The following is a 27,861-nucleotide window of genomic DNA, read 5'->3' on the forward strand; positions in this document are numbered from 1 at the left end:
ATCTTTCCCTAGAGACAGACAGCAGCTCGCCCTACTCTCTCTAATGCAGGCACACGAGTGGCCGTAATGGCCGCCGCTGCCTGCCTTATATAAGGGGGGGTGGGGCTCCAGGGGCTAGTGTAGCCTAATTGGCTACACTGGGCCTGCTGACTGTGATGTAGAGGGTCAAAGTTGACCCTCAGGTGCATTATGGGGCGAACCGAACTTCCGCAAAACGTTCGCGTGCGGCACCCGCACGCGAACCACGTAAGTTCGCGCGAACCACGTTCGCCGGCGAACCGTTCGGCCCAACTCTACTGAGAAATAATGATTTTTTTCCATTTTTTTCTTAATATTCCTATGAAAATGCATTTAGAAAAAAATAATTCTTAGCAAAATGTACCACCCCAAAAAAGCCTAATTGGTGGCGAAAAAATAAAAAGAGATACCGGTTTTTGTGATTAGTGATAAAGTTATTGGCAAATGAATGGGAGGTGAAAATTGCTCTGATGCATAAGGTGAAAAGTACCCGCGGGCTGAAATGGTTAAAGAGAAGATGAAAATTATCTCCTAGGAGACAACTCCGGAGAAAAATATGGGCCATGGTCTTATAGTACAGATAAGCGTTATTTATTGCTTATTCAATGCTAGTCACACCACGCATTAGGCCTGGGACCCACTACAAAGCGCAAATCGCTATCGCAATCGCTAGCAGTTTGTGGCAGCGCTTTGCAGTCGATTTTGGGAGCATTTTCCTTGCTCCAATACAATACATTAGAATGGAAATGCTCCCAAAATGCTGCATGTCCAGCGATTACGATTTGCCTAATCGCAATCACTGTAGTGGAATCTGCCCCATCCATTTACATTGGCAGAGCGTTTAGGGAAATTGCTAGTGATTCAATGTGCTCCTTAAACGCTCTAGTGGGTCCCAGCCCTCACACTTGACCCTTTTCTAATTCCATTAAAACCATTAAAATATAATTTCAATCTTTTATGTGTATTTCCTGAGTAACAAATGTATGAATATGCAAGGCCAGTTCTAGACTTTTTGCTGCCTGAGGAAAACTTGATCGCACAGCACCATTCAATTTACTCTGCTTCACTCAGCAAGGGAGCATATACAACAACTTCAGACATGGCATGCTGCAGCTCCACACAATGACACACTGGCTGGCTGCGAGTCTGTGACAAACAAACTGCTCACCCTTAGCTACTCCATTCCTCTTCAGTCAGGACAGCAGTGCCACCTCCTCCCTTCTGCTGTGCAAGTCAAGTAAAACACTGCTGCTCTCCTGCCTCCCCCCTCCTCACTCACTGTCAGGCTCCTCACACAGCACAACAAGCTGCTTTTCCCCAATGATCCTCTCCTGCCTCCCCCCTCCTCACTCACTGTCATACTCCTCACACAGCACAACAAGCTGCTTTCCCCCAATGATGCTCTCCTGCCTCCCCTCTCCTCACTCGCTGTCAGACTCCTCACACAGCACAACAAGCTGCTTTTCCCCAATGATGCTCTCCTGCCTCCCCCCTCCTCACTCACTGTCAGACTCCTCACACAGCACAACAAGCTGCTTTCCCCCAATGATGCTCTCCTGCCTCCCCCCTCCTCACTCACTGTCAGACTCCTCACACAGCACAACAAGCTGCTTTTCCCCAATGATGCTCTCCTGCCTCCCCCCTCCTCACTCACTGTCAGACTCCTCACACAGCACAACAAGCTGCTTTTCCCCAATGCTGCTCTCCTGCCTCCCCCTCCTCACTCACTGTCAGACTCCTCACACAGCACAACAAGCTGCTTTTCCCCAATGCTGCTCTCCTGCCTCCCCTCTCCTCACTCGCTGTCAGACTCCTCACACAGCACAACAAGCTGCTTTTCCCCAATGATCCTCTCCTGCCTCCCCCCTCCTCACTCACTGTCATACTCCTCACACAGCACAACAAGCTGCTTTCCCCCAATGATGCTCTCCTGCCTCCCCTCTCCTCACTCGCTGTCAGGCTCCTCACACAGCACAACAAGCTGCTTTTCCCCAATGATGCTCTCCTGCCTCCCCCCTCCTCACTCACTGTCAGACTCCTCACACAGCACAACAAGCTGCTTTCCCCCAATGATGCTCTCCTGCCTCCCCCCTCCTCACTCACTGTCAGACTCCTCACACAGCACAACAAGCTGCTTTTCCCCAATGATGCTCTCCTGCCTCCCCCCTCCTCACTCACTGTCAGACTCCTCACACAGCACAACAAGCTGCTTTTCCCCAATGCTGCTCTCCTGCCTCCCCCTCCTCACTCACTGTCAGACTCCTCACACAGCACAACAAGCTGCTTTTCCCCAATGATGCTCTCCTGCCTCCCCCCTCCTCACTCACTGTCAGACTCCTCACACAGCACAACAAGCTGCTTTTCCCCAATGCTGCTCTCCTGCCTCCCCCTCCTCACTCACTGTCAGACTCCTCACACAGCACAACAAGCTGCTTTTCCCCAATGCTGCTCTCCTGCCTCCCCCCTCCTCACTCACTCTCACCCTCCTCACACAGCACAACAAGCTCCTTTTCCCTAATGATGATCTCCTCACCTCGCTCTCCTCTCACTTCTCCTTCTCCTCTGACTGCATGCTGTTAGTGTAAACACACAGTACAAACATGCCGCCCCTGTAATCTCTGCGCCTTATGCAACTGTTTCACCTTGCTTCATAAGAGAACCGGCCCTGTGAATATGGTATCTGAACTCACCAGACAGAGATGGCGACGATTTTCATTACGGATTCATTCAGGCACTGACAGAAGCTGACCAGAGGGATCCCACTGGTGCCCATACGCCCCAGCATTATACCTGCGGGACACACAAGAAAAGTTGTTATTTTGTCATTTTCAACATCTGTGTTAGGGATCTGACAATATTATTACCTTAAACTGCAGTATAGTAAAAAAAAAAATCTCAGGATATCACTGTGTGGAAAATGTGGTTATGATCTTTATGGGATTGTTATTTCCTGTATTCTCTTTGTTCTAAGTAACCTGCATTTCTTGATGGTGGTGTATGATATATATCTGCCTGTTTTTCTTCAGTAAATATTTCTAACATGTTATACTGGTTGCCTATCTGTTTGTGCAGAACACTCGGCCCAGTCAATCTACAACTTCAGAAAAGATTTATAAACACAGAAAGGGACATTGTTTCCAGCAGCTTGCTCATGTTACTTTTGCACAATGCAATAAAGATTTTGAGATAAAAAAAAGTACAAAAGCTGCTTTCAGGAAAAGGAGCTTAAAGGGAACCTAAACCGAAAAGGATATGGATTTTTCCATCCTACTAATATTATAAATGGGAAAGTTTGGAGGTTTGGATGTTTGTTACTCGATCACGCAAAAACGGCTGAACGGATTTGAATGAAATTTGGCACACAAATAGTACATAACCTGGAATAACATATAGGATACGTTTTATTCCCATAACCAAAAAGTGGGCGGAGACAAATACAAATTTCACTTAAAAAGTTAAACAGCAGCCATTCTTACACTGTTAATGGCAGGGTTCTCAAACTTTGCGCAGTTGGTCACTTGGTGACTGGGAGTAATATCCATAAAAGTGGGTGGAGCCTACAAAAGCCAATCAAAATTCACCTATTGATTTCCAAGGGGAATATTTAATTGCTGCCATTCTTGCACTGTTAATGGCACAAGCCCCAAACCGGGTACAGTTAAGTCAGTGGGTTACTGGGGTTCGAATTCAGAAAAGGTGGTGGAGCCACAAACACCCAATCAGATTTGTTTCATTTCAATGCAAATTATTGATGTCAAAGACCACAAAGATCACAAACTTGGTCATTGAGTAATAAAGTAATTGTGTGTTAGGGTTAGAAAAAGTGGGTGCAGCCAACACCAGCCAAATACATACCTGGGCAATGCCGGGTCATCAGTGGGTGGAGAAAAATACAAATTTCATTGGGAAATTGTAAACTGCAGCCATTCTTACACTGTTGATGGCAGGGTTCTCAAACTTTGCACAGTTGATCACTGGGTGACTGGGATTAATATTCATATAAGAGGGTGGAGCCTACAAAAGCCAATCCAAATGTATTTATTGCTTTTCAATTGCTGCCACACAAGCTTCAAACCTGGTACAGTTGATCATTGGGTGACTGGGGTTCAAATTCAGAAAAGAGGGTGGAGCCACAGCCAATCAGATTTATATTGATGCCAAGCACTGCAAAGCTTACAGACTAGGTCATTGAGTAACTGAGTAATTGTGTGTTAGGGTTAGAAAATTGGGTGGAGCCAACACCAGCCAAATACATACCCGGGCAATGCCGGGCCATCAGCTAGTTTAAAATAATACCAGTTGCCTGATTATCCTGCTGATCCTGTGTCTCTAATACTTTTAGCCGCAGCTCCTCAACCAGCATGCAGATCAGGTGCTCTGACTGAAGTAAGACTGGATTAGCTGCATGCTTGTTTCAGGTCTGTGATCCAGCCATTACTGCAGTCAAGGAGATCAGCAGGACTGCCAGGCAACTGGTATTGTTTAAAAGGAAACATCCATATCCCTCTCAGTTTAGGTTCCCTTTAAAGGGAGGGTCAGAGGAAAAAAAATCCACTTTCAGGCTTCCTCCAGCCACTGGCAGCCATCCTGTGCCCTCGCCGCAGCTTCGTTGGCTCCCGGTCCCCTCCAGTGCAGAGGTCGGCCTCGCCAGGTCGGCATCTTCCTCCATCTTCTTGCAGCTCATTGAGTCGTACTGATGTCATTCGGGCTGTTCTGCGCAGTACAGTCCTGATGACATCAGCGCGACTCTGAGAGGGGACCCCGGGCCACCAGCGTGGAGCAGAGCTGCAGCGAGGGCACAGGACGGGTGGCAGGGGCTGGAGGAAGCTCCAGGGAAGTGGATTTTTTTTTCAACCTCCTCGGATGTGTCCTTTAAATTCCCTGCTAGCGTCCGCAGCAATGCCTGCTGATCTTGTGAACTGAGATTGTCAATGAGATCCTCAAATTTCATACTAATTGTATGCAGCTCACGGATGTTGGTTTTGGTTGAAAGCAACTTGCTTGAAAAGTCCATGTAAGTTAGAAGCATTAAGAGGAACTCTAACCCAAGATTTACCTTCATCTCAATCAGTAGCTGATACCCCTTTACCATGAGAAATCTTTACCTTTTCTCGAATAGATCATCAGGGACGCGTTTATGTGGCTGATATTGTGGTAAAACCCCTCCCACAGTGTGATGTCAGAGCCGGGGCCCTGACAGTTTCCTGTCTGTGAACCTTGTTGCATTGTGGGAAATATCTACTGTTTCCAAGCATTATCTCCCTGTGTTTGGTCCAACCCCCTTAAATTCTGGATCGGCCAATTTCAGCGCAATTGTGACAGCGCCGCCATAGGCCCTAATGATAATTACGGCTATAATGGTGCTTGGTGGCTAATTTGGGTGATGGCAATTGCCAGAGCTCAAATGAGAAAACAAGTAGTTTGGCTGCCGGCAATAGCCAGCGCATGACTTACATTACAGGGGGATTCATATTTAACATGGCCCGAGTTTCAGCGGGAGCAGTGTGAGACAAATTTTGGCTTCATCCTGCACCCAAATTTGCCTCACCCCATCATTATAAATGCACACTCTCAATCTGCTGATCCAGGTCGAGGCCCACAAGTACCCTCTTACAATATAGCGCGGCTGACTATCTGAACATAAGTGAAAGAGTACCTGAAGTCAGTGGTGTATCTAGAGGGGTGCGTGCATGGCTTGTGCCATGGGCGCCATTCCTGCCTCCTCCACCCTCGTGCTGCACTGCAATACTGAGGGATGCATCTTACTACCTACACTTGGGGTGGGGCTATTTATATTGGGGGTCACCACTCAGTAACTTTACTGGAAAGACACCTCTCACCACCTATATTGGGGTGCAGATTTCACTACCTATACTAGGGGAGGGGGTACTTATACTGGAGGACATCTCTCATTACCTATATTGGGGGGTACATATACTAGGAGACATCTCTCCCTACCTATACTGGGGGGCTACATATACTGGGGGGACCTCCCACCACCTATACTGGTGGACGTCTTATACTGGGGGGATACCTCTCACTCCCTATGCAAAATGGGGCTATTTAAACTGGGGAAGCATATTTAACTCACAGTACTGGGAGGGCAACCAAAACTGGGGGCAGGGGGGCTACCTATACTGGGTGGACTGCCTCTATCTACCTATACTAGAGTAGCACCTCTAGGTATGCATACTACAGGGCTAACTTTAGTGACTTATACTGGGGGTGGGGGGCCATTTCAGTGTTTGCCAATATTACCCAGATACCCTCTGCCTGAAGTGAGAGGGATAAGAGGCTGACATATTAATTTCCTATTAAACAATGCAGGTTGCCTGGCTGTCCTGCTAAATCTTCTGCCTATAATACTTTTAACCATAGCCCCTGAACAAGCATGCAGATCGGGTGCTCTGACTGACGTCTGACAAAATTAGCTCCATGCTTGCTTCAGGTGTGTGATTCAGACACTACAGCAGCCAAATAGATCAGCAGGACAGTTAGGCAACTGGCATTGTTTAAAAGGAAATGAATATGGCAGCCTCCATATGCATCTAACTTCAGGTTCCCTTGAAGTAAGTGCGGAGTCCAGCCATGCTTCAGTTGTGCAGAGAGCAGAGCGAGTACCAGCCGACCTCAGAGAGAGGGAGGCCGGCTGCAACCCTCTGTGGGGCCCCCCATGCTTCCCAGCTGCCTTTAGCCAATTAGAGCTGCTGTAATTCAGCCACAATAAATAGCATAAGCTCGCTGGCCTATCCTCGGTAATTATGGTTTCTGGGACATCTGGAAAACCCATTCTACAAATATTCTCTGCAGCAGCTTTTCTGCAGGAGGGTCTCAGGCTGTCCCAGGCCGAGGGGGACTGTGGGGGCTTCACTGTACAAACCCACCAATTACCAAATCACACAGTCATATTATTATCATTTTTCAGAGGTGATGCTTGTGGTGACTTCATAGTTTCACATGTGGCTTTCATTTGTGTTATGAAAATAAAAAACACAGAGATTGTGTAAAGAACTTGCGCAGAGTAGTGCAGAGCACAGATGTGCAAACACTAAGCAGTAAAAAGTGCGCATGCGGCAAGTGGACTAATTGGGCGCAGCCACAGGCGCAAATGCAAATTATCGGTAATTTGGCGCCGGAGCAGAAATGTGGGCACGTGGTAAATAGAGGGCTCTGGTACAGGTATATCGGGCACTGCAGACGCAGTGTTTTGCAAACAAAAGCAGCCATGTCTCCCCATATAACAAGAGCAGCCATCATATCATCATATAACAAGAGCAGCCATCATATCATCATATAACAAGAGCAGCCATCATATCATCATATAACAAGAGCAGCCATGTCTCCCCATATAACAAGAGCAGCCATGTCTCCCCATATAACAAGAGCAGCCATCATACCACCATATAACAAGAGCAGCCATCATACCCCCATATAACAAGAGCAGCCATGTCTCCCCATATAACAAGAGCAGCCATCATACCCCCATATAACAAGAGCAGCCATGCATCCCCATATAACAAGAGCAGCCATGCCTCCCCATATAACAAGAGCAGCCATGCCTCCCCATATAACAAGAGCAGCCATGCCTCCCCATATAACAAGAGCAGCCATGCATCCCCATATAACAAGAGCAGCCATCATACCACCATATAACAAGAGCAGCCATGCCTCCCCATATAACAAGAGCAGCCATCATACCCCCATATAACAAGAGCAGCCATCATACCCCCATATAACAAGAGCAGCCATCATACCCCCATATAACAAGAGCAGCCATATCTCCCTGTATAACAAGAGCAGCCATATCTCCCTGTATAACAAGAGCAGCCATGCATCCCCATATAACAAGAGCAGCCATGTCTCCCCATATAACAAGAGCAGCCATGCATCCCCATATAACAAGAGCAGCCATGTCTCCCCATATAACAAGAGCAGCCATCATATCATCATATAACAAGAGCAGCCATGTCTCCCCACAAGAGCAGCCATGTCTCCCCATATAACAAGAGCAGCCATGTCTCCCCATATAACAAGAGCAGCCATGCATCCCCATATAACAAGAGCAGCCATGTCTCCCCATATAACAAGAGCAGCCATGCCTCCCCATATAACAAGAGCAGCCATGTCTCCCCATATAACAAGAGCAGCCATGCATCCCCATATAACAAGAGCAGCCATCATATCATCATATAACAAGAGCAGCCATGCCTCCCCATATAACAAGAGCAGCCATGTCTCCCCACAAGAGCAGCCATGTCTCCCCATATAACAAGAGCAGCCATGTCTCCCCATATAACAAGAGCAGCCATGTCTCCCCATATAACAAGAGCAGCCATGTCTCCCCATATAACAAGAGCAGCCATGTCTCCCCATATAACAAGAGCAGCCATGTCTCCCCATATAACAAGAGCAGCCATGCATCCCCATATAACAAGAGCAGCCATCATATCATCATATAACAAGAGCAGCCATGTCTCCCCATATAACAAGAGCAGCCATGTCTCCCCACAAGAGCAGCCATGTCTCCCCATATAACAAGAGCAGCCATGTCTCCCCATATAACAAGAGCAGCCATGCATCCCCATATAACAAGAGCAGCCATGTCTCCCCATATAACAAGAGCAGCCATCATACCACCATATAACAAGAGCAGCCATGTCTCCCCATATAACAAGAGCAGCCATACATCTCCGTATAACAAGAGCAGCCATGTCTCCCCATATAACAAGAGCAGCCATCATACCACCATATAACAAGAGCAGCCATGCATCCCCATATAACAAGAGCAGCCATGTCTCCCCATATAACAAGAGCAGCCATGCCTCCCCATATAACAAGAGCAGCCATGTCTCCCCATATAACAAGAGCAGCCATCATATCATCATATAACAAGAGCAGCCATGCCTCCCCATATAACAAGAGCAGCCATCATACCCCCATATAACAAGAGCAGCCATCATACCCCCATATACAAGAGCAGCCATCATACCCCCATATAACAAGAGCAGCCATCATACCCCCATATAACAAGAGCAGCCATCATACCCCCATATAACAAGAGCAGCCATCATACCACCATATAACAAGAGCAGCCATCATACCACCATATAACATAAGCAGCCAAGTCTCCCCATATAACAAGAGCAGCCATGCATCACCATATAACAAGGGCAGCCATATCTCCCTGTATAACAAGAGCAGCCATGCCTCCCCATATAACAAGAGCAGCCATGCATCCCCATATAACAAGAGCAGCCATATCTCCCTGTATAACAAGAGCAGCCATGTCTCCCCATATAACAAGAGCAGCCATGTCTCCCCATATAACAAAAGCAGTCATCCTATTCCCATATAACAAGAGCAGCCATGTCTCCCCTATAACAAGAGCAGCCATGTCTCCCCATATAACAAGAGCAGCCATATCTCCCTGTATAACAAGAGCAGCCATGTCTCCCCATATAACAAGAGCAGCCATGCCTCCCCATATAACAAGAGCAGCCATGCCTCCCCATATAACAAGAGCAGCCATGTCTCCCCTATAACAAGAGCAGCCATGTCTCCCCATATAACAAGAGCAGCCATCATACCACCATATAACAAGAGCAGCCATGCCTCCCCATATAACAAGAGCAGCCATCATACCACCATATAACAAGAGCAGCCATGTCTCCCCATATAACAAGAGCAGCCATCATATCCCCATATAACAAGAGCAGCCATGTCTCCCCAGGAGGTTTGAACCCAGGTCTCCCCAGGAGACCTGGGTTCAAATCTCGGCTCTGCATGTTCAGTAAGCCAGCACCTATTTCAGTAAGGAGTTTCTTGGGCAAGTCTCCTTAACACTGCTACTGCCTACTGAGTGCGCTCTAGTGGCTGCCTCGCAAGTGCTTTGAGTCCGACAGGAGAAAGGCGCTATAGAAATACTGCAATTAATATAACAAGATAAACAAGCAGCCACGCACCCTCTATAATGCGTACAGCCAAGTCTCCCCATATAACAAGTGCAAGCATGCACTACTAGACCACCAGGGAGGGAGTAACAGGGTGGGGGTGGCACTAGACTACCAGGAACGGAAAAGCCGTATAGGTGGACGGCGGGGAAGCTGTAGAGGATAGGGACACACTGTGTGCGCTGGAGGGATGTAAAGTGGGTGAGGTGTGCGAGTGACATGAGGTTGTGTGTAAGGGAAGTGAAAGTTGATTTTCTTAATTTACAATGGGGAGGGTGGATGAAAGTGTATCGGATGGGAACATTAGTGTGGTGCAAGATGTCAGCTGTGTAAGGGCAAGGTGTGTGTGTACATTAGTGGTCACTCCGAAATTATGGGCTCTCTGAATTGTGCAAAACTACCACATGATGTAAACAGCTGAGGGAAGACATCATAAGAAGACTTCCTCCAGGTCCCACTCTTGGATTCAACACCTCCTGCTTGATCAGATTTAACCGGTACAACACTGCTGAATTGTGTATCTACGCCCATGTAGACTTCACAACAGCACCAGGGGCTTCCCCTGCCGCTTGCAGTAGGCTACTGATCGGTGAATGGGAACATATGTTCCCAAAACTGACCAAAGTGTCCGTAGTAAATGAGCACTGGCATAAGTGAGATATCTGTGGTCATTTACAAAGTGAAAATAAAAACACAGGTTTACACTATTTCCTGTGTACTGTTCAGTACACATCATAGTGTGGGGCCATCTAGTAGCCAAAAAGTAAAAATACACCTAACATATATTAAAATAAATAAATATAAATACAGGTAGTCCTCGGGTTACGAACGCCCCGCCGATACGAACGGCCCGCCGATAGCTCCGCCCCGTCTGACGTCACCGCGAGCGCTAGATTTCTATGATTTACATGTTTTTAAGTAGTTTAACATTGACCTAAAGACGCCATGTAAGCAGCTACATACCGCACACTTCCCGTGCCCTGGCGTCACCCTCTGCCTCTACAAAACACCTCCGTATCATTACAGAGATCCGCGTCCTCTGACGCAGGCCGGGAGGCGACCCGGCATACTGCGCATGTGCAGAGCAGTAACAGTATCCGGGTCAGAGGACGCGGATCTCTGTAATGATATGGAGGTGTTTTGTAGAGGCAGAGGGTGACGCCAGGGCACGGGAGGTGTGCGGTATGTAGCTGCTCACCTCCCCACACACACATGGCGTCTTTTTTTTTTTCAAATAAGTTTTATTGTATTTTACATATGAACATAACAATACAATACAGTCCCACAACATCCCGCAGCAGGCCCCCCAGCCCCCCCCCCTCCCCCCCGAGCCATCCCAACCCTTTCCTATGGTCTCTGGTCTCGTGTAATTTTTTATTTATTTATTTATTTCTTATTTATTTCTTTGGTTGACATACAATAAAGAATAAAGTGTTTGATAACCAGAATAGAGCTAAGCCTCATAGTCTACACCGTGGGCCCTAAGGTATTCTACCCATGGGATCCAGATTTTTTCGAATTTTAGGGGGCAATTGCGTTGGAGGTATGTCAGTTTATATAGCGGCAAAGCCGAGTTGATAATCTTAATCCATTCCGCCATTGTAGGTGCGGTGGGTTGTATCCAGTGTAAAATAATGGTTTTCCGCACATAGTAGCTTAGCAAGTCCCATAACAGTATCAAGTTCCTGGATTTCAGGATTTTACCCGAAATTCCCAGCAGATGTGTCTTAGGGTCAAGAGAGATATGTTGCTCAAACACCTTTTGTAGCAGGTTGTTAATTCCTTGCCAATATGATTGTAGATGAGAACATCTCCACATCATATGGATGAAATCTCCAGGTGAAGCGCCACATCTAGGGCATTCGTCCGTTCTATTTGGGAACATTCGTGCCATACGGGTAGGAGTATAATAAATTCTATATAGGAACTTCATTTGGATGAGCCTGTCTTTCATGGATATGAGATATTCCCCTGTGGCTTCCAGCAAGTCCCTCCAGTCTGATTCCTCCAGATCAGGCACGTCCCGGCTCCAACTCTGGTAGGCCTTATCTATTTTGGAGGATCCTGTATCTATTAAGGCAGCGTAAATAGTAGACAAAGGTGCTTCAAGTTGTTTCCGAAGCAATAAGGATTCTAATGGATCAGATTTTAATGTGAGAGAATTGGGAAACTGAGCCTGTGCCGCATGCCTGACCTGGAGGTATCTGAAGAACATTTTGTTTTGGAGAGAGAATTCTGATTTTAATTGGTTGAATGTGGATAATTGTCCAGTTGGGAATAGGTGCTGTAGCCATTTAATCCCCTGTTTGGCCCAAAGCAAGGGGTCTGGGACCGCCAAAAAATGAGGGAAATTAGGGTTGCACCATAGTGGAGCAAATGGGGAAAATACGTCTTGCTCTTTATATTTCAATCTGGCGGTTTTCCACACCTTAATAGTTAACTTCATAGGAGTGGGCAGTTGTTCGAAGGCTTTTTCTCCTCTGAAGGGAAGAAGAGAGAGTCCTTCATAGGAACCCACCACAGCAGCTTCCAACGTGGTCACTGTGTTTCTGTCCTCTTGGGCGAACCACCAACGTATGGTTACGAGAGCGGAAGCCCAAAAATACAGTTTAAAATTGGGGAGGGCTATGCCTCCCATGTTGGTAGGGAGTTGCAGGGTCGCGAGTGAAATTCGTGGTGTCCCTCCACTCCACAGGAAATTCACTAGAATTTTGTCTATTTTGTTAAAGATGTGTTTCGGGATCCATATTGGAGTTTGTCTGAATATATATGTAAATCTAGGTAGGTATAGCATTTTGATAAGATTAGATCTACCGGTCACCGTCAGGGGGAGTGTAGCCCACATTTTACAGTGTTTTTCAAGAGAGTCTATGATTGGGTTGAGGTTGGATTTAAGGTAGTCTGTTAGTGGATAGTGTATTTGGATACCCAAGTACTTAAACGCTGACACCCATTGTAGTGGGGTAGCAGCAGCCATATCTCTAGCTCTACCGTCAACCGGGAAAAGTGCGGATTTCTCCCAGTTGATACGAAGCCCTGAATATCCCCCAAATTCGTCAATAATAGTTAAGAGATTAGTCAATGATTCATTAGCATCCCCCAAGAAGAGAAGGAGATCATCGGCGTACAGCGCGATACACATGGCGTCTTTAGGTCAATGTTAAACTACTTAAAAACTTTTAAATCACAGAAATCCGGCGCTGTCCCGACTTAAGGACAGATTCAGGTTAAGAACGAGATGACAGTCCCTATCTCGTTCGTTAACCGAGGACTACCTGTATCCCATTAATTTTAACCCCTTATTTCCCCCTCCCATATAATTATAAAAAAAAAATCCATAAATAGGTAACTACCTTAGGGACTCGGCTTATTTTTAATAGTATGTCATTAGGGTATATCATTATTATATTTGCAAATTAGGGTTTGTAATTATTGATATAGTATAAAGAAACATAAAATGGAAAAATACACCTTTATTTCTAAATAATATATTGTTGCCATACATTGTACTAGGAACATACTTTAAATGTTGCAATAACCGTGACAAATGGGAAAATAAAATATGTAGGTTTTATCTTATCTATTGTAGCATTTTTTTTTCAAACTATTATGGCTGAAAACGAATAAATAATTATTTTTTTTATTGTTTTCTTCTTATTCCCTTTAACATGCATATAAAATAAAAACATTTTTTTTAGCAAAAAGTACCACCTAAAGTCTAATTTGTGGCAAGAAAAGCAATATATACTGTAGAGCATTTTGTTGTGATATGTAGCCATAGAGTTATTGGCAAATTAATGGGAGGAACATGATGTGTGAAAATTGCTCTGTCTTTTAAGGGGAAATAACCTGTGGAGGGGAAGGGGCTAATATATGTATAGGAATAGGGATAACCTATGGGCTGTTGTAGAGCAGATGGACAGTGGCATTCAGTTTGATGTGAGTGTCACTAAACATCTATGTGACTTCCATAGCCCCAAGTACAGAAAGTTCTGGATAGTAGACCCAACACTTCCAAACATGAAGCAGTAAATGGTTTGTTTTCCGTTGAGATCACATTCTGCTTAGTTTGCTAAAATTTAAATCCGTCAATTAAGACTTGTCTTCCAAGGGCTGTTGGGATATGACCTACCCATAGTGGCGGAAAATATGACAATGCCCAGAACATTCATTCCTTCGCTGGTTCCTGGCTCTGACTTGTACACCACGTCGGGGGAAGGGGTGATGTCCAGTGCAAAGTTCTGTATGTGCGACCCGTTTTCGTCCTGGATGCCGTAGATGAGGATTCTGTGAGTTATGCTTTCTGATGAAGTCGTCTTGCCACTTTTTACCACAGGCACATTCTTGGTTCGATACTAAAAAACAACAATCAGAAATATGCTTATTAAATCTATGTACGGCTTGAGAAATCTCATCCTTAAAGCGGATCAGAGATGAAAAACTAACTATAACAAGTAACTTGTCTATATATCTTATCTAAAGTTTAGATAGTTTACACAGCAAATCTAGCTGCAAACAGCTTTAATAGAATATGATTATTTCTTCCTGTGATACAATGACAGCAGCCATGTTGTTTGTAAACATTACACAGTGGCAGGCTTATCTGCATCTTGAGCAAAAAAACCTAATCCCCCCTCCTCCTCCCCTCTGCCTCTGAAATCTCTGGCTAGTAATACCTCCACCTCCTCCTGCCCAGACTGAGCTCCCATGAGCCCTTGCTACTGTCTGAAAATGCCTTGGCTCTCTGAAAACCTGTGGGCGTGGCTTCTTTAGTTTATAGGGAATTAGAGTATTAAAACAAAAACAAAAAAGTATTTGGCTTGAGGAATGCCCTATAAACAATAGGAAAGGAACACAATTATGCAATGTGTAAAAGTTCATCTCTGATCCACTTTAACACTTCAGACAGAGTTTCCATCTGTTTTAACTTGGTCACGGAACCTTACAGGTCCCTCAAACAACCCCGTGCAATCTTCATCAGCACCTTCCTTCTAATGATTATACAGGTGAACCTCAAAAAATTAGAATATCGTGCAAAAGTTCATTTATTTCAGCAATTCAACTTGAAAGGTGAAATATATAAAATAGACTTGCAAAGCGAGATATTTCAAGCCTTTATCCTATGTAATAATTCCCCTGTGTCTCTGCGTCCCCTCCTGTGTGTGTGTCTGTGCTTTTGTGCTACTGCGCATGCGCGGCATTAAGAGCAGGAGGAGGATAGGGCCAGGGGGGCGGGCGTGGTATTGGCTTATGAGGGAGAGAGCCAGTGTGGGGGTCGTGGCCAGAGCCTAGCGCTCGTTATTAAACGGGCCTTAGGCCTAGTTTGTTATCATTTGGATGATTATGGTTACAGCTTATGAAAACCCCAAAATCTAAATCTCAGTCCATTAGAATATTGTGAAACTGTTTAATATTCTAGACTCAAAGTATCAGACTCTAATCAGCTAATTCATCCAAAACACCTGCAAAGGGTTCCTATTTCATAGATTAAATATAGAGAAACCGAGAGCCCAATATAGTGTAGTATGTTAAAACATAAACGAAGTAAGGCAAATCAGTGAGAAGAATATACTCACAAACGTGGGTTACCACACAGGCAACCACTGTATAAGCAGGTGAGGAGATTAGACCTGTCCTCACTCAGGATTAAGAAGTCGCTCTCTGTAGATGAGAAAAAGGGGTAGATCACCCCTCCACCAGGGGTGGACACGATTTTGCAGTAGGAGAACAGAGGCGCCAGCAGAATAAAAGTGGATAAAACCTTTAAAATTTGCTGGGAGGAAGTGGTGGACTTACCTCCATAAAGCAGACACGAAAGACTGTCTGAAAAGTAGCAATCACATTTATTATATGGTACCCCAAAAGTGCATTTTGCAGGCCGAGCCCGCTTCATCAGGCAATAAAGTGGGGACAAAACAGAATTCCAGCAGTAGCAGGTGTAGCGCCTCAGGGATTTCATAGATTAGTTACACCTTTTAAGTTGAATTACTGAAATAAATGGACTTCAGCACAATATTCTAATTTTTTGAATGTCACCTTTCTTCAGAGATATCAGCTACCGTAGTAGGAAGACAGAGGAGCCACAGTGAAAATGTCCCCAAGAGGTGGTTTGGTGGCAGAAAAACATTGAAGGGTGATTCCTTCATTCAACAGAATTCCCACAAGTTTGCCTCAGGCAGCAAAAAGTCTACAACCATCCCTGCCTCTAGATTGTAAGCTCGCAAGGGCAGGGACCTCCTCCTAGTGTTTCTCATAATGCTGTCATTTACCATATGAACATGTAAAGACTTTAGAGATATCTCATAACACATTAAAGAGACACTGAAGCGAAAAAAAAATGATGATATTATAATTTGTATGTGTAGTACAGCTAAGAAATAAAACATTAAGATCAGATACATCAGTCTAATTGTTTCCAGTACAGGAAGAGTTAAGAAACTCCAGCTGTTATCTCTATACAAAAAAAAGCCATTAAGCTCTACCACTTTCAAAGTCGTGGAGAGGTCTGTCTTCTAACTTTTATTATCTCAACTGTTAGTGAACAAATTTATTTTTCTCTGCCAGAGGAGAGGTCATTAGTTCACAGACTGCTCTGAAAGAATCATTTTGAATGCTGAGTGTTGTGTAATCTGCACATATTAGAGAATGATGCAATGTTAGAAAAAACACTATATACCTGAAAATAAAAGTATGAGAATATTTTCTTTGCTGCTAATCTTCTAGTAATTATTCATAGTACACAACCAATTCATTATATCATATATTTTTTTTTCGCTTCAGTGTCTCTTTAACTACTGTATGTACGTATTTGTACTTGTACTATTAGATGTCATGACTGTACTGCATCTTGAATTTGTCATGTACATTTGTTTCTCAGTATTTGTTTTACACTATGTACAGCCCTATGGAAGATGTTGGTGCTATATAAATAAAAAATAATAATAGTAATTTGAGAGGTATCTTTTCTACCGGCTATAGAACTCTCGGTAAACAAACATTCCACAGGGACCACCTGCCAGTACTATAGATGTTGCTGTCTGTGATAGATTTCTGCAAGTAAATCAGTCAAAGGAAATATTTTACAATCAACAGACACTGGCTAAATTATTTTTTATAAATGAAAAAAAAAAAAGAGCAATTGTATTCATTATGTAATTCTGACTACAGTTCTTTTTTAAAGGACCACTCCGGCGAAAAAAGTAAGCTGTTAAGATCTGACAGCTTTAGGACTAGTCCATCTCCTCATGGGGGATTCTCAGGGTTTTCTCTGTTTTCAAAAGCATTTCCTGAGCAGCAGTTTAACTGCCACGATAGTAAGCTACCAGCCAACCTCCCAACTCACTTGCATGCTAATTTTGGCAGTTAGACTTAGCAACTGCCATTCAGGAAATGCTTTTGAAAACAAAGAAAACCCTGAGACTCTCCTATGAGAAGATAGACTAGTCCAAAACCTGTCAGTTCTGGTACATTTAACTGCTCACGTTTATGCCGTCACTATAACTGGCCAGCAGGCAGGCACTGATCAGTAGAGAGTAAGCTGGACTCACCTGCTTGAAAGTAGCCTCCACAAGATTTGAAGGGAACATATTCCTGGAAGAAACAAAATATGTTAGAAGAGTGGGAGGTGACAGGTCCACTTACACTGATAATGCGATGTACTCCGTGCACAGTTTCAGCAGATGATATGTGTAGGCAGGGCCGGATTTACTATAAGGCATTGTAGGCGCGTGCCTACCCGCGCCTAATGACGTAAAGGCGGCTCATTCCCCTCCCAGAGCGCCTCTCTCCCTCCTTCCCTATGCAGATTCCTGAGCAGAGTGTAAATGAGAGGTTACTCACCCAGCTCTCTGCAATCCACTGACGAGATCTCCCTTCAGTCAGGGGCACCTCTAGTTACTTAATACTGAGGATACCTCTAGCTACCTAATAATAAGGGACACCTGTAGCCTATGACAGGCAAGGGAAGTAAGAGAGAAGTAACAGTTGGGCCAGAGTAATAAAGTAACTTGCGGTTTGGTTTGGCAGGAGTTTGTATGTTTATAGAGGGTGAAATCTAGGGTGCCAGGACATCTGTGCCTATAGGCTCCTGTGATGTAAATCCGGGCCTGTCTGTAGGTCCCTAAGCCGTGTTCAATAAAATAGAAATCCCTAAGAGCATGCAGTAAATAGTACTGTAAGAATGGCAGTAATGAGTAATTACCCATTATGTTCTCTTCTAAGCAGGTCCCGGAAGCTATGGGCGTGGCAAGAGTAACCATAACAGCTGCTATGGGGCCCAAAAGAAGGGCCAGCAAGAATCTAGAGCGTATACCGGAGACTGCCCGACATCGCATTAACACCACCAAGCCAGATTTTTAACGATGTCTAACCCAACCCCAAGCGCATTGTTCTCCTACTCACCCTGATGCAACAGAGTGCTCTGTACACGCAGATAGGCACCCAGTATAAGTTAGAACTATGTTACTGAAGAAAAGTATGCCGGGATAAATCATACACCACCATCAGGAAATGCCGCTTACTTAGAACAGAGAGGAACATAGAATACAGGAAATCACAATCCTATAGAGATCATTGAAGCACTTTAAATTTTATAGTGACATCTTGTGGTTGCTTTACTGTACTGCAGTGTAGGTAAACACACACTACCCACTGCAAGCTGCTCTGTCATGCCTCATGCATTGTCCTGCCTTCCTTCCTGCTCGAAAGCATCAGATTGTTCGCTAGCCTGGAGGCCTGTGAAGCGTCCGTACAGTATTCTGCCCTGAAGAGACTGATTCCCAGTCCATGGGAGCGGTAGTCCTCATACCTGTGTATGAGGCCTAACAGATGCCGAAGATCTCTGTCTAAAAGATAAAGGGCCCACAAAAATCTGTATTTAAGAGCTGCACCTCACAATGAGGTTGATTCACTAATCTGTATAACCATGATACTTCACTAGCGTGGCCACTACTATGTTAATTAACCCTTTGCAATTAATTAACATAGTAGCAGCTGCGCTAGTGAAGTATCACAGCCATGATACTTCACTATTAGAACGAGCGTGCGTTGCTAAGGAAGCAACAAGGGTTACCAAGTATACGGCAAGCTACGCCGCAGCCACTAATCGTTTTTTAACGAGAGCTGCTGAAGCAAGCCAAGACCAAGAATTGAATTTCATCCCAATCAGTAGCTGATACCCCCTTTTATGTGAGAAATCTTTTCCTTTTCACAAATGGAGCATCAGGGGGCGCTGTATGACTGATATTGTGGTGAAACCCCTCCCACAGGAAACTGTGAGGACCATAGTCCTGGCAATTTCCTGTCTGTGAACCTTGTTGCGTTGTAGGAAATAGCTGTTTACAGCTATTTCCAACTGCCAAAAAACGCAAGCAGCAGATACATCACCTGCCAGCAGTAAAAATGTCACCATGTGATAAATGTCAGAATGTAAATCACTGAAAGGAATGATTTTACAATAGGAAAAAACTGACATTTATTCATGCACTTGAAACAAAAAGAAAAACCGAGAGCCCAATATAATGCAGTAAGTCTAGCAATTGTTGGCAAAACAATTAACAGATGTGGATATACTCACAAACACGGGTTACCACATAGGCAACCACTTGAAATGCAGGTGGGGAGCATTAGAACCTGACCCCACTCAGGTTTAAGAAGTCGCTCTCTGTAGATAGAAAGAAGGGGAGAGTCCCCTCCATCCAAGGTGGACTATATACTGTGCAAATTTGGACAGAGGCGCCAGGCAGGTTAAAATGATCTAAAAACAACTAAAAAGGAGGAGTACAGGTGGACTTACCTCCTGAAATGGACAATCGAGATTGTTCAAATGGCAAATAACAATTTATTTTGGCACTCCGCAACGCGTTTCACAGGTATAACCCGCTTCATCAGGCAAGGAGTGCAAGCTCAAAAAGGTCCAATAGTGGCAATGCGCCTCTGTCCATTGCCTCTGTGACATTTATTCATAGTTATTGTAAAACTTAAGAACTTTTTTTTATTACATTATTTTCACTGGAGTTCCTCGTTAACCACTTGAGGACCACAGTGCTAAACCCCCCTAAAGACCAGGCTATTTTTTTCTAAATAGGCCACTGCAGCTTTAAGGCCAAGCTGCAGGACCGCACAACACAGCACACTAGTGATTCCCCCCCCCCTTTTTTCTCCCCACCAACAGAGCTTTCTGTTGGTGGGGTCTGCTCACTCCCCAATTGTTTATTTTTTTTCACAAATATTTATTGTAATTTTTTTTAAATAAACAAACAATTTTTTTTTCTCCGCTGGGAGACTGAAGGTGGAGCGGAGCCAATTGGCGTTAGGCGGTCCTAGGGCTGCTGCCATGGTCACGCCCATTGGCATAACGTGTTCTTTAACCTCCCTAGCGTTCTGAATGAGCTGAGCCCTGCTGGGCCGATTTGAATAATTTTTTTTTCAAACACGCAGCTAGCACTTTGCTATCTGCGTGTTTTCTGCGATTGCCACCGCTCGCCACTGATCTGCCGCTACCCGACGCGAAAGAGACCCCCGCAGACCCCGTGTGCAGCCTGGCCAATCAGTGCCAGGTAGCGCTGAGGGGTGGATCGGGACTCCCTATGACGTCACGACGTCGATGACGTCATTCCATTCGTCGCCATGGCGACGGGGGAAGCCCTAAAGGAAATCCCGTTCAAAACGGGATTTCCTTATGGGCAAGTGCGCCGGCGGCGATTGGAGGGGTGGGTGGGAAAGCGCAGGGAGGGGGGCATCATGTAGCTAGCGATAGGCTAGCAACATGAGAAAAAAAATTGGGCGAAAAAAAGCACCTGTGGCCGTGGGTTTTCGGAACGCCCAGCAGGTTAAGTAGTTAAGCCCTGTACACCCTAAATCAGCGAAACATTACGATTGACAAAATTATGTATTCCAATCAACAGCAGAATTGTTTCACATTGATTTTCTCCACACACTGCGTGTTTTTCTGTACAATCCGATTGTAAAAATCTGACTGAATGATCGCATTTGAGGAAAATACCGTTAAGCATTTCAGCCCGCGGGGATTTTTCACCTTATGCATCAGAGTAATTTTCCCCTCCCATTCATTCGCTAATAACTTTATCACTACTTATCACAATTTATTGATTTATATCTTGTTTTTTCCGCCACTAATTAGGCTTTCTTTGGGTGGTACATTTTGCTAAGAATTATTTATTTATAAATGCATTTTAACAGGATTAATAAGAAAAAAATGGAAAAAATTCAGTATTTCTCAGTTTTCGGCCATTATAGCTTTAAAATAATCCACGCTACCATAATTAAAACCTATGTATTTTATTTGCCCGTTTGTCTCGGTTATTATACCATTTACATTTTGTCCCTATCACAATGTATGACGCCAATATTTTATTTGGAAATAAAGGTGCATTGTTTCCGTTTTGCGTCCATCACTATTTACAAGCTTATAATTTAAAAAATGTTTGTAGTATACCCCTTTCACATGTATATTTAAAAAGTTCAGACCCTTAGGTAACTAATTTATGTCTTTTTTTTTTAAATTGTAATTTTTTTTCCATTAAAAAATGTATTTGGGTAATATTTTGGTGTGGGACATAAACAGTTAATTTTTAATGTTGTTGTATGTGTAAATTGTAATGTAAAAAATATGTAGATGTAGTTTTACTATTTTTTTTTATCATTTTTGTTTTCCCTCCTTGTACTTGTTAAGCGGAAGTACAAGTGGGATGCAAAATTTTTCCGGGCAGAAGAACTGAAGCCTCTTGTGAGAGCGCGTCGGTTTTTCTGCTGAGGACAGGGATCGGTGATCGGGAACCATGTTCCCGTTCACTGATCCCAGGGCTACAGGGGGACACCACGGGGGCGCGCCCGCGATCGCGCGGGAGCGCAGCACAGCAGCCGCCCGGACGTGAGCTTTACGTCCGGGCGACAGAAACGGTTAATGGGCACCTTAAAGGAAATACGAGGTGAGAGTGATTTTTTCTTTCAACTTAAACAATGCACATTGCCAGGCTGTCCTGCTGATCCTGTGTCTCTAAAACTTTTATCAAGAGATCCTGAACAAGCATGCAGCAGATCAGGTGCTCTGAGTGAGGTCCGACAAGATTAGCTGCATGCTTGTTTCAGGGATGTGACCTACTGAAGCCAGGAGATCAGCAGGACAGCCAGGCAACTGGTATTGTTTAAAAGGAAATAAATGTGGCAGCCTTCAGATCACTGACCTCAGGTTCACTTTAAGGGTTGATAGCGGTCTCAGCCAAGCGATATGCGTGTGAAAGTGGAGCATTAAGGAGTAATTGGCAGCATTCAGGTCATTTTCAGATTGCTCTAGAAAGGAACCATCACATGACTGCCGGGCAGATTGGCATCGTGGGCCTTGATGCGGATTAAAGTATTTTGCTTCCTAGAACTCACTATCAAGTAGAGAAATTACAGTGGGAGCGGGTCCAAGACAGTCTGACGCATTTGTCATTTCTCTGGGTTTCCCCCGCTGTAAGTTCTGTCACCGATATCATCCACGCCCCACACCTCAACCCCATGGCAGGGAATAGGGACGAGGCGGGATACGGGACTGCAATTAGCGATGAGCACAAATTTCGCTAAATTGTTATTTCACATTGTAATTCGCGATCACGATGCAAAATCGTAATGCCAAATTTAGGGAAAATGTGTAGTCAATTATGCATGTAAACGTAATTATGAACCGTAATTTCGTGTTATTTTTGTGTAATTTTGTGCTGACTATGTATGCTAAGGGGAATAGTGGGAAAAAGTAAAAAAAAATATTTTTCAAAAAGACCTTGTACATTTTTACTTTCAATGTTTTTTTTATTGAAACAATTTGTCATTACAAGTATAACAAAGGTGATTATAAATGACAATTTCTATGCTTTCCATAGACAAAGGTGATAGCAAAACCATTACTAAAAGCAGGATATATCTAGTACATCTATCAATGTTCTATTACTTTAAAATTCAGGCTATAGACTTACACTAAGTTTGCAGAACCAATGTGTCTGATTATAACGTTTTTCGAACAGTTATAACATCTAGAGGTTTTGAGTGGTGGAGGATGCAGCATCTAAATGACAAGGTAGCTTTACCTGTGGTGTAGGTTGGAACAGGAAGTAGTTGAGTTGGGGGGTAAAAGTTGTATTACTAAGTAGTCCTTTTGCGGACTCTGCTTCAGCACCAGACCATGTCTCTTTCATAGACATGGGTGTGCTGTTTCCAGAAGGGCCTGCCAAGCCAGAGGAGGGATAGAGGAATAGGGGGGGGGGGGGGGGGAGCCAAGAGGGTGGGGGGCAGGAGTTGATTGGTGACTTTAGAATCTGTTTGTGGGGGTGTTAACTTATTTTAGCTTAGTATAGTTTAAGTGGCTCAAGGGGCTGTGTATGGTTTCTATGGGTCGTCAGTTGGGGTGAGACAATTTCCCCAGTCTATTGTTAAGTGGTCTGAGGTTCTTCCAGGGAAGTGGCGTCTAAGGAATAGGGATTCCATATGGAGGTTGAAATCCACTAGATTTTTTAATTGAGTGGAGGATGGGATTTGGTCACTCTTCCAGGCGGTTAGAAGGAGTTGACGAGCTGCACAGATTACATGGGTGATCCTGGCCCTATATTGTGTCTGGAAATTGTCTAAGCCGATTAGAAATAGCCCTAAGAGAGGGTTTATACTTACCTGTGTCTTTACGATGAACGAGATAATTTGGAATATTAGAGCCCAGTATGGTTGGATTTTGGGGCAGGTCCATAGGATATGACAAGATCTCCAGCATAGTGAGGATGAGGAGGGGACAAATCTGGCCATTGTTTTGGGAGTGAGATACCAGTTGTAGATGATTTTTTTTGTCGTTTCAACATGGGTAATACATCTTGTGTGTTTTTTTTTGCTCTAGTAACGCTTTTTGTAGTACGTTTGTGTTTAAAGGGATTTTGAGGGATTTTTCCCATGAGGTTGCAGAATTAGCCATAGGGTCTGTAGAATTGCTATTGATAAATTTGTACCAGAATGATATGTTACCTGTTGAGCTCTTAGTGAGTGTCGGAGGGAAAAGTGTTTTCCATATTTCAGTAGGGAGATTAATAAGTTTTATGGGTTTTGTGGAGATGGGAGATTTGGAGGTAAGTGTAGAAGTCTTGATTTTTTAGTTTATATTTCCATTTAAGAAAGTCGAAGGTGACTAAAGCAGATTGAGGCAGTAGGTCGTTCACTAAGTGGATGCCAGCCTCAATCCAGTTCTTCAGATTGATCTGGGGGATCAGCGATTTTAGTAATGATACTGGAATATTATGTGCTATAGTGGTTTTGGAGGATGCTGTGGGGATTTTAATTAAGCTCTTCCATGCTGTAATAGTTGCCTGGATGGACGGATGGGTGGATTTCTGAGGGGTTTGTGAGGCCCATATGAGGCATAGGAGGTCATGAAGAGGGGGCGTTGATTGAGCTTGTGACCTTGTACATTTTGAGATAGTTGATTATGAAAATGCGAAGGAAAAATGACAGTTTAAAAAAAAATCTTTTTCATTGGCATTTTCAAAATCAATTATTTCAAAAACAAGTTCTTTTTGAAAAATTACTTTTAGGACTTGTTCCCAACATTCTCCTTAAAGAGGAACTCCAGCCTAAACAAACATACTGTCATTAAGTTACATTAGTTATGTTCATTAAAATAGATAGGTAATATAATCTCTTACCCACCCTGTTTTAAAAGAACAAGCAAATGTTTGTTTTCATGGGGGCAGCCATCTTTTTGGTTGAAAGGAGGTGACAGGGAGCATGAGACACAGTTCCAACTGTCCTGTGTCCTGAGCACCTTTCCCAGTTGCTAGGCAACGTAAATAACAACATAGGAAATCCCATCATGCTCTGCACAGCACCAGGGAAAAAAAGCCAGGTTTTTTTTCCTTTGATGGGTGGAGCTTAGCTAAAAATGCAGCTAAAAACGATACTTTGGTAAGAAAAACAAAGTTCTGATGCTGTGAAACTGTTAAACACCCGGCCTTTTCAGTTCTGCTGAGTAGATTTTTAGTCTGGAGGTTCACTTTAAGGCTGGGTGCACACATAGCAGAAACGCTAGCGTTGCAGAATACACTGCATTTTTGCCGCTAATGGAAGTCTATGGGCCGCAGGAAAAAATGCATATAAAAAAACGCATATGCATTTTCTATGCATTTTTAAACCTGCGTTTTTAAAAACGCAGGTTTTGTTGCATAATATTCATAGACACATCAAAAACGCACATAATGAAAGTCAATGGGAACGCAATGGTATGCGTTTTCCATGTGTTTTTATATGCGTTTTTTTTCCCAAAAATATATATTTTTTTGTTGCTGTATTTCTGCTTCCTGTTGTCTTACTAATGATTGGCATAAATGGAAATATAAAAACGCATGGAAGACGCATACAAAACGCATTTGCGTTTTGTATATTGCGAACCATAAATGCATTAAAACGCACGCAAAACGCAGTTAAAACGCACACAACAGTAACATAAAACATGACATAAAAAGCATCCTTTCCCGTTATGTTATGTGTGCATCCAGCCTAACATACGCAGCAATTTTGGTGATGTAGGTATGATGTAGCATGTATGGGGCATTAAGTTACAATAAGTTACATGAAATTTTTGCATAATTAAACAAAATTACGGATGAATTACGCAAAATCAATTGCATGTCCAAATCGTAATTAAGTATGGCCGTAATTGCAGAAATGTATGCAAAATGTTTGATAATCGTAATTAGCAGACTACGATCTAATAGAAGCAGTGGATCATTGCGGGGGCTTAGATCAACGAACGGGAATGGATTTTCCCATTCATTGATCTCCGGGCAAGCGGGCGGCAGTGTGCACGAGCGGCGGGAGCGCGGACAGCGGCGGTAGCGCGGAAGGTATGGATTTCTCCGTCCCTGTTTTTTTAGGGGGGAAAAAAGGGATGGAGAAATTCGTACCGCGGGGGGTAAAGTGGTTAATATTCCTGTTAAAATGGATTTAGAATAAATTAATTCTTATCAAAATGTATCACCCAAAGAAAGCCTAATTGGTGGCGGAAAAAACAAGATATAGATCAATTCATTGTGATGAGTAGAGATAAAGTTATTGGCAAATGAATGGGAGGTGAAAGTTGCTCAGATGCAAAAAAAAAACAACCCTGCGGGCTTAAGTGGTTAATATATACTGTATATTCAAAGACAAACACTTATATTGCGCTTTTCTCCTGGCGGACTCAAAGCGCTACGGTCCTCCTCCTTGCTCCCCCCTCTATTCGAGAGATTTATGGGCAGCGGACATGGTAGTTTACTCATCTTCTCAGCTTCATGTGAAGATCACGTGCCGCCGGGTTGCTCTGTCTCCAGCACCCCACTACATCTGGATTAGCTAACGTAGTGCAGTGATGAAAACAGACAAGTCCAACTTCACATGATCTTCACATGGAGCCTGGGAGGTGAGTAAACAACCGCTTCCACTGCCCATAAATCTATTTAATGGAGGGGAGACCATGGAGGAGGAGGAGGGGGGGGGGCAGAAGAGAGGGAGGGAGGAGTTGGGGCCCCCTTTTCACGGCTGAGTGTGCCCACTGCTCCCCTCCCCCGCACCTATACTGGGGCAACTATACCTGCCTAACCTATTCTGGGGGCAACTATACCTGGCTATCTATACTGGGGGGCATCTGTACCTGGCTACCTATACTGGGGGCACCTATACTTGGCTAACCTATATTGGGGGGCTAAATACCACATCGCAATTAATGTTCTCGAGCCCGGGGGAGGGGCAATTTTTACACTCTCGACCTGGGAACACTTTAGCCTAGAAACTGCCCTGTATACACTCTTTGTGGCACAACGTTGGTCTGACACATCTTTTCCATTGTGTAATAACGCAGCCGGGCGCTGCTCACTTACCGAATCAGGTCCAGCAGAGCATCGGCAGAACTCATCACCGGCTTCCCGCTGTGCTCCGTGTTCTCCTTCTGCGCGGCGCCCCCGGGGTGGATGATGGACACCATGATTATCCCTACGATCACCGCCACAAAGGTGGTCCACAGGTAGTAGGCGATGGTGATAATGCCCAGGCGACTTGACGTTTTGGCATCTAGAGATGCCAACCCTGACATTAAGCTGGGAATAGAAAGGAAAGGGTTACTTTTAAACGATGTAATCAAGGAGTATTTTTTTCATTTTTGCATCTGTCACTAATTACAAGCCCTAATTTGCAAACATAACAGTAATATACCCTCATGACATACATGTTAAAAACATTGAGTCTCTTAGGTAACTAAGTATCTTGTTATTTTCTGGGGAAACCCTTCCGCAATACGTGTATTTTCTGGTGAAATGCTGCCGCAATACGTGTATTTTCTGGTGAAAAGCTGCCACAATAAGTGTATTTTCTGGTAAAACGCTGCCGCATTGCGATTATTTTCTGGTGAAACGCTGCCACAATAAGTGTATTTTCTGGTAAAACGCTGCCGCATTGCGATTATTTTATGGTGAAATGCTGCCGCATTACGATTATTTTCTGGTGAAACGCTGCCACATTCTGATTATTTTCATGGGGGGTGCCATGTGGGGAGGGGTTGTCGCCATAGGTTTTCTCGTCTTGAGTGACAAAATGGCTAGAGGCATCCTTGTGCAGGGAGGAGACTGTTGTATGAAACCACGCCTTAGATAGCCTACCATGACATGAGCCTTATCTTTGATCCCCTACAGCACCATGCTGCACTGCATATGCGTTTAGCATGCACAAGTTCATAAACCACCCATGCCCAGTATGCAGGAATGAGATGCATTAGAACTGGGCATGAGCAAATGATAAAGTTGCACTTGCCCAGTTCAAATGCAACGGTTCACAGTCACAGGCGTTTCCAGCCCAGTGTCATGCGAAAAGATGTATCGGGGTCGGGAAACAG

At 44.2% G+C, this 27,861-nt stretch overlaps 1 protein-coding gene across 2 annotated transcripts in view; it reads right to left on the bottom strand.

Moving 5' to 3' along the window:
* SLC1A7 (solute carrier family 1 member 7) overlaps positions 1-27,861 on the bottom strand; it is a 134,813-nt gene that overhangs the window by 32,104 nt on the left and 74,848 nt on the right. For both annotated transcript variants that reach the window (XM_068238984.1, XM_068238985.1), the window contains exons 3-6: positions 26,855-27,070; positions 17,516-17,558; positions 14,101-14,323; positions 2,709-2,808 (exon numbers count right to left, since the gene is read on the bottom strand). In XM_068238984.1, coding sequence (XP_068095085.1) covers positions 2,709-2,808; positions 14,101-14,323; positions 17,516-17,558; positions 26,855-27,070 — 582 coding nt within the window. The remainder of the gene's footprint in view (positions 1-2,708; positions 2,809-14,100; positions 14,324-17,515; positions 17,559-26,854; positions 27,071-27,861) is intronic.

The sequence above is a fragment of the Hyperolius riggenbachi genome, chromosome 6, assembly GCF_040937935.1.
Source record: "Hyperolius riggenbachi isolate aHypRig1 chromosome 6, aHypRig1.pri, whole genome shotgun sequence".
Lineage (NCBI taxonomy): Eukaryota > Metazoa > Chordata > Amphibia > Anura > Hyperoliidae > Hyperolius > Hyperolius riggenbachi.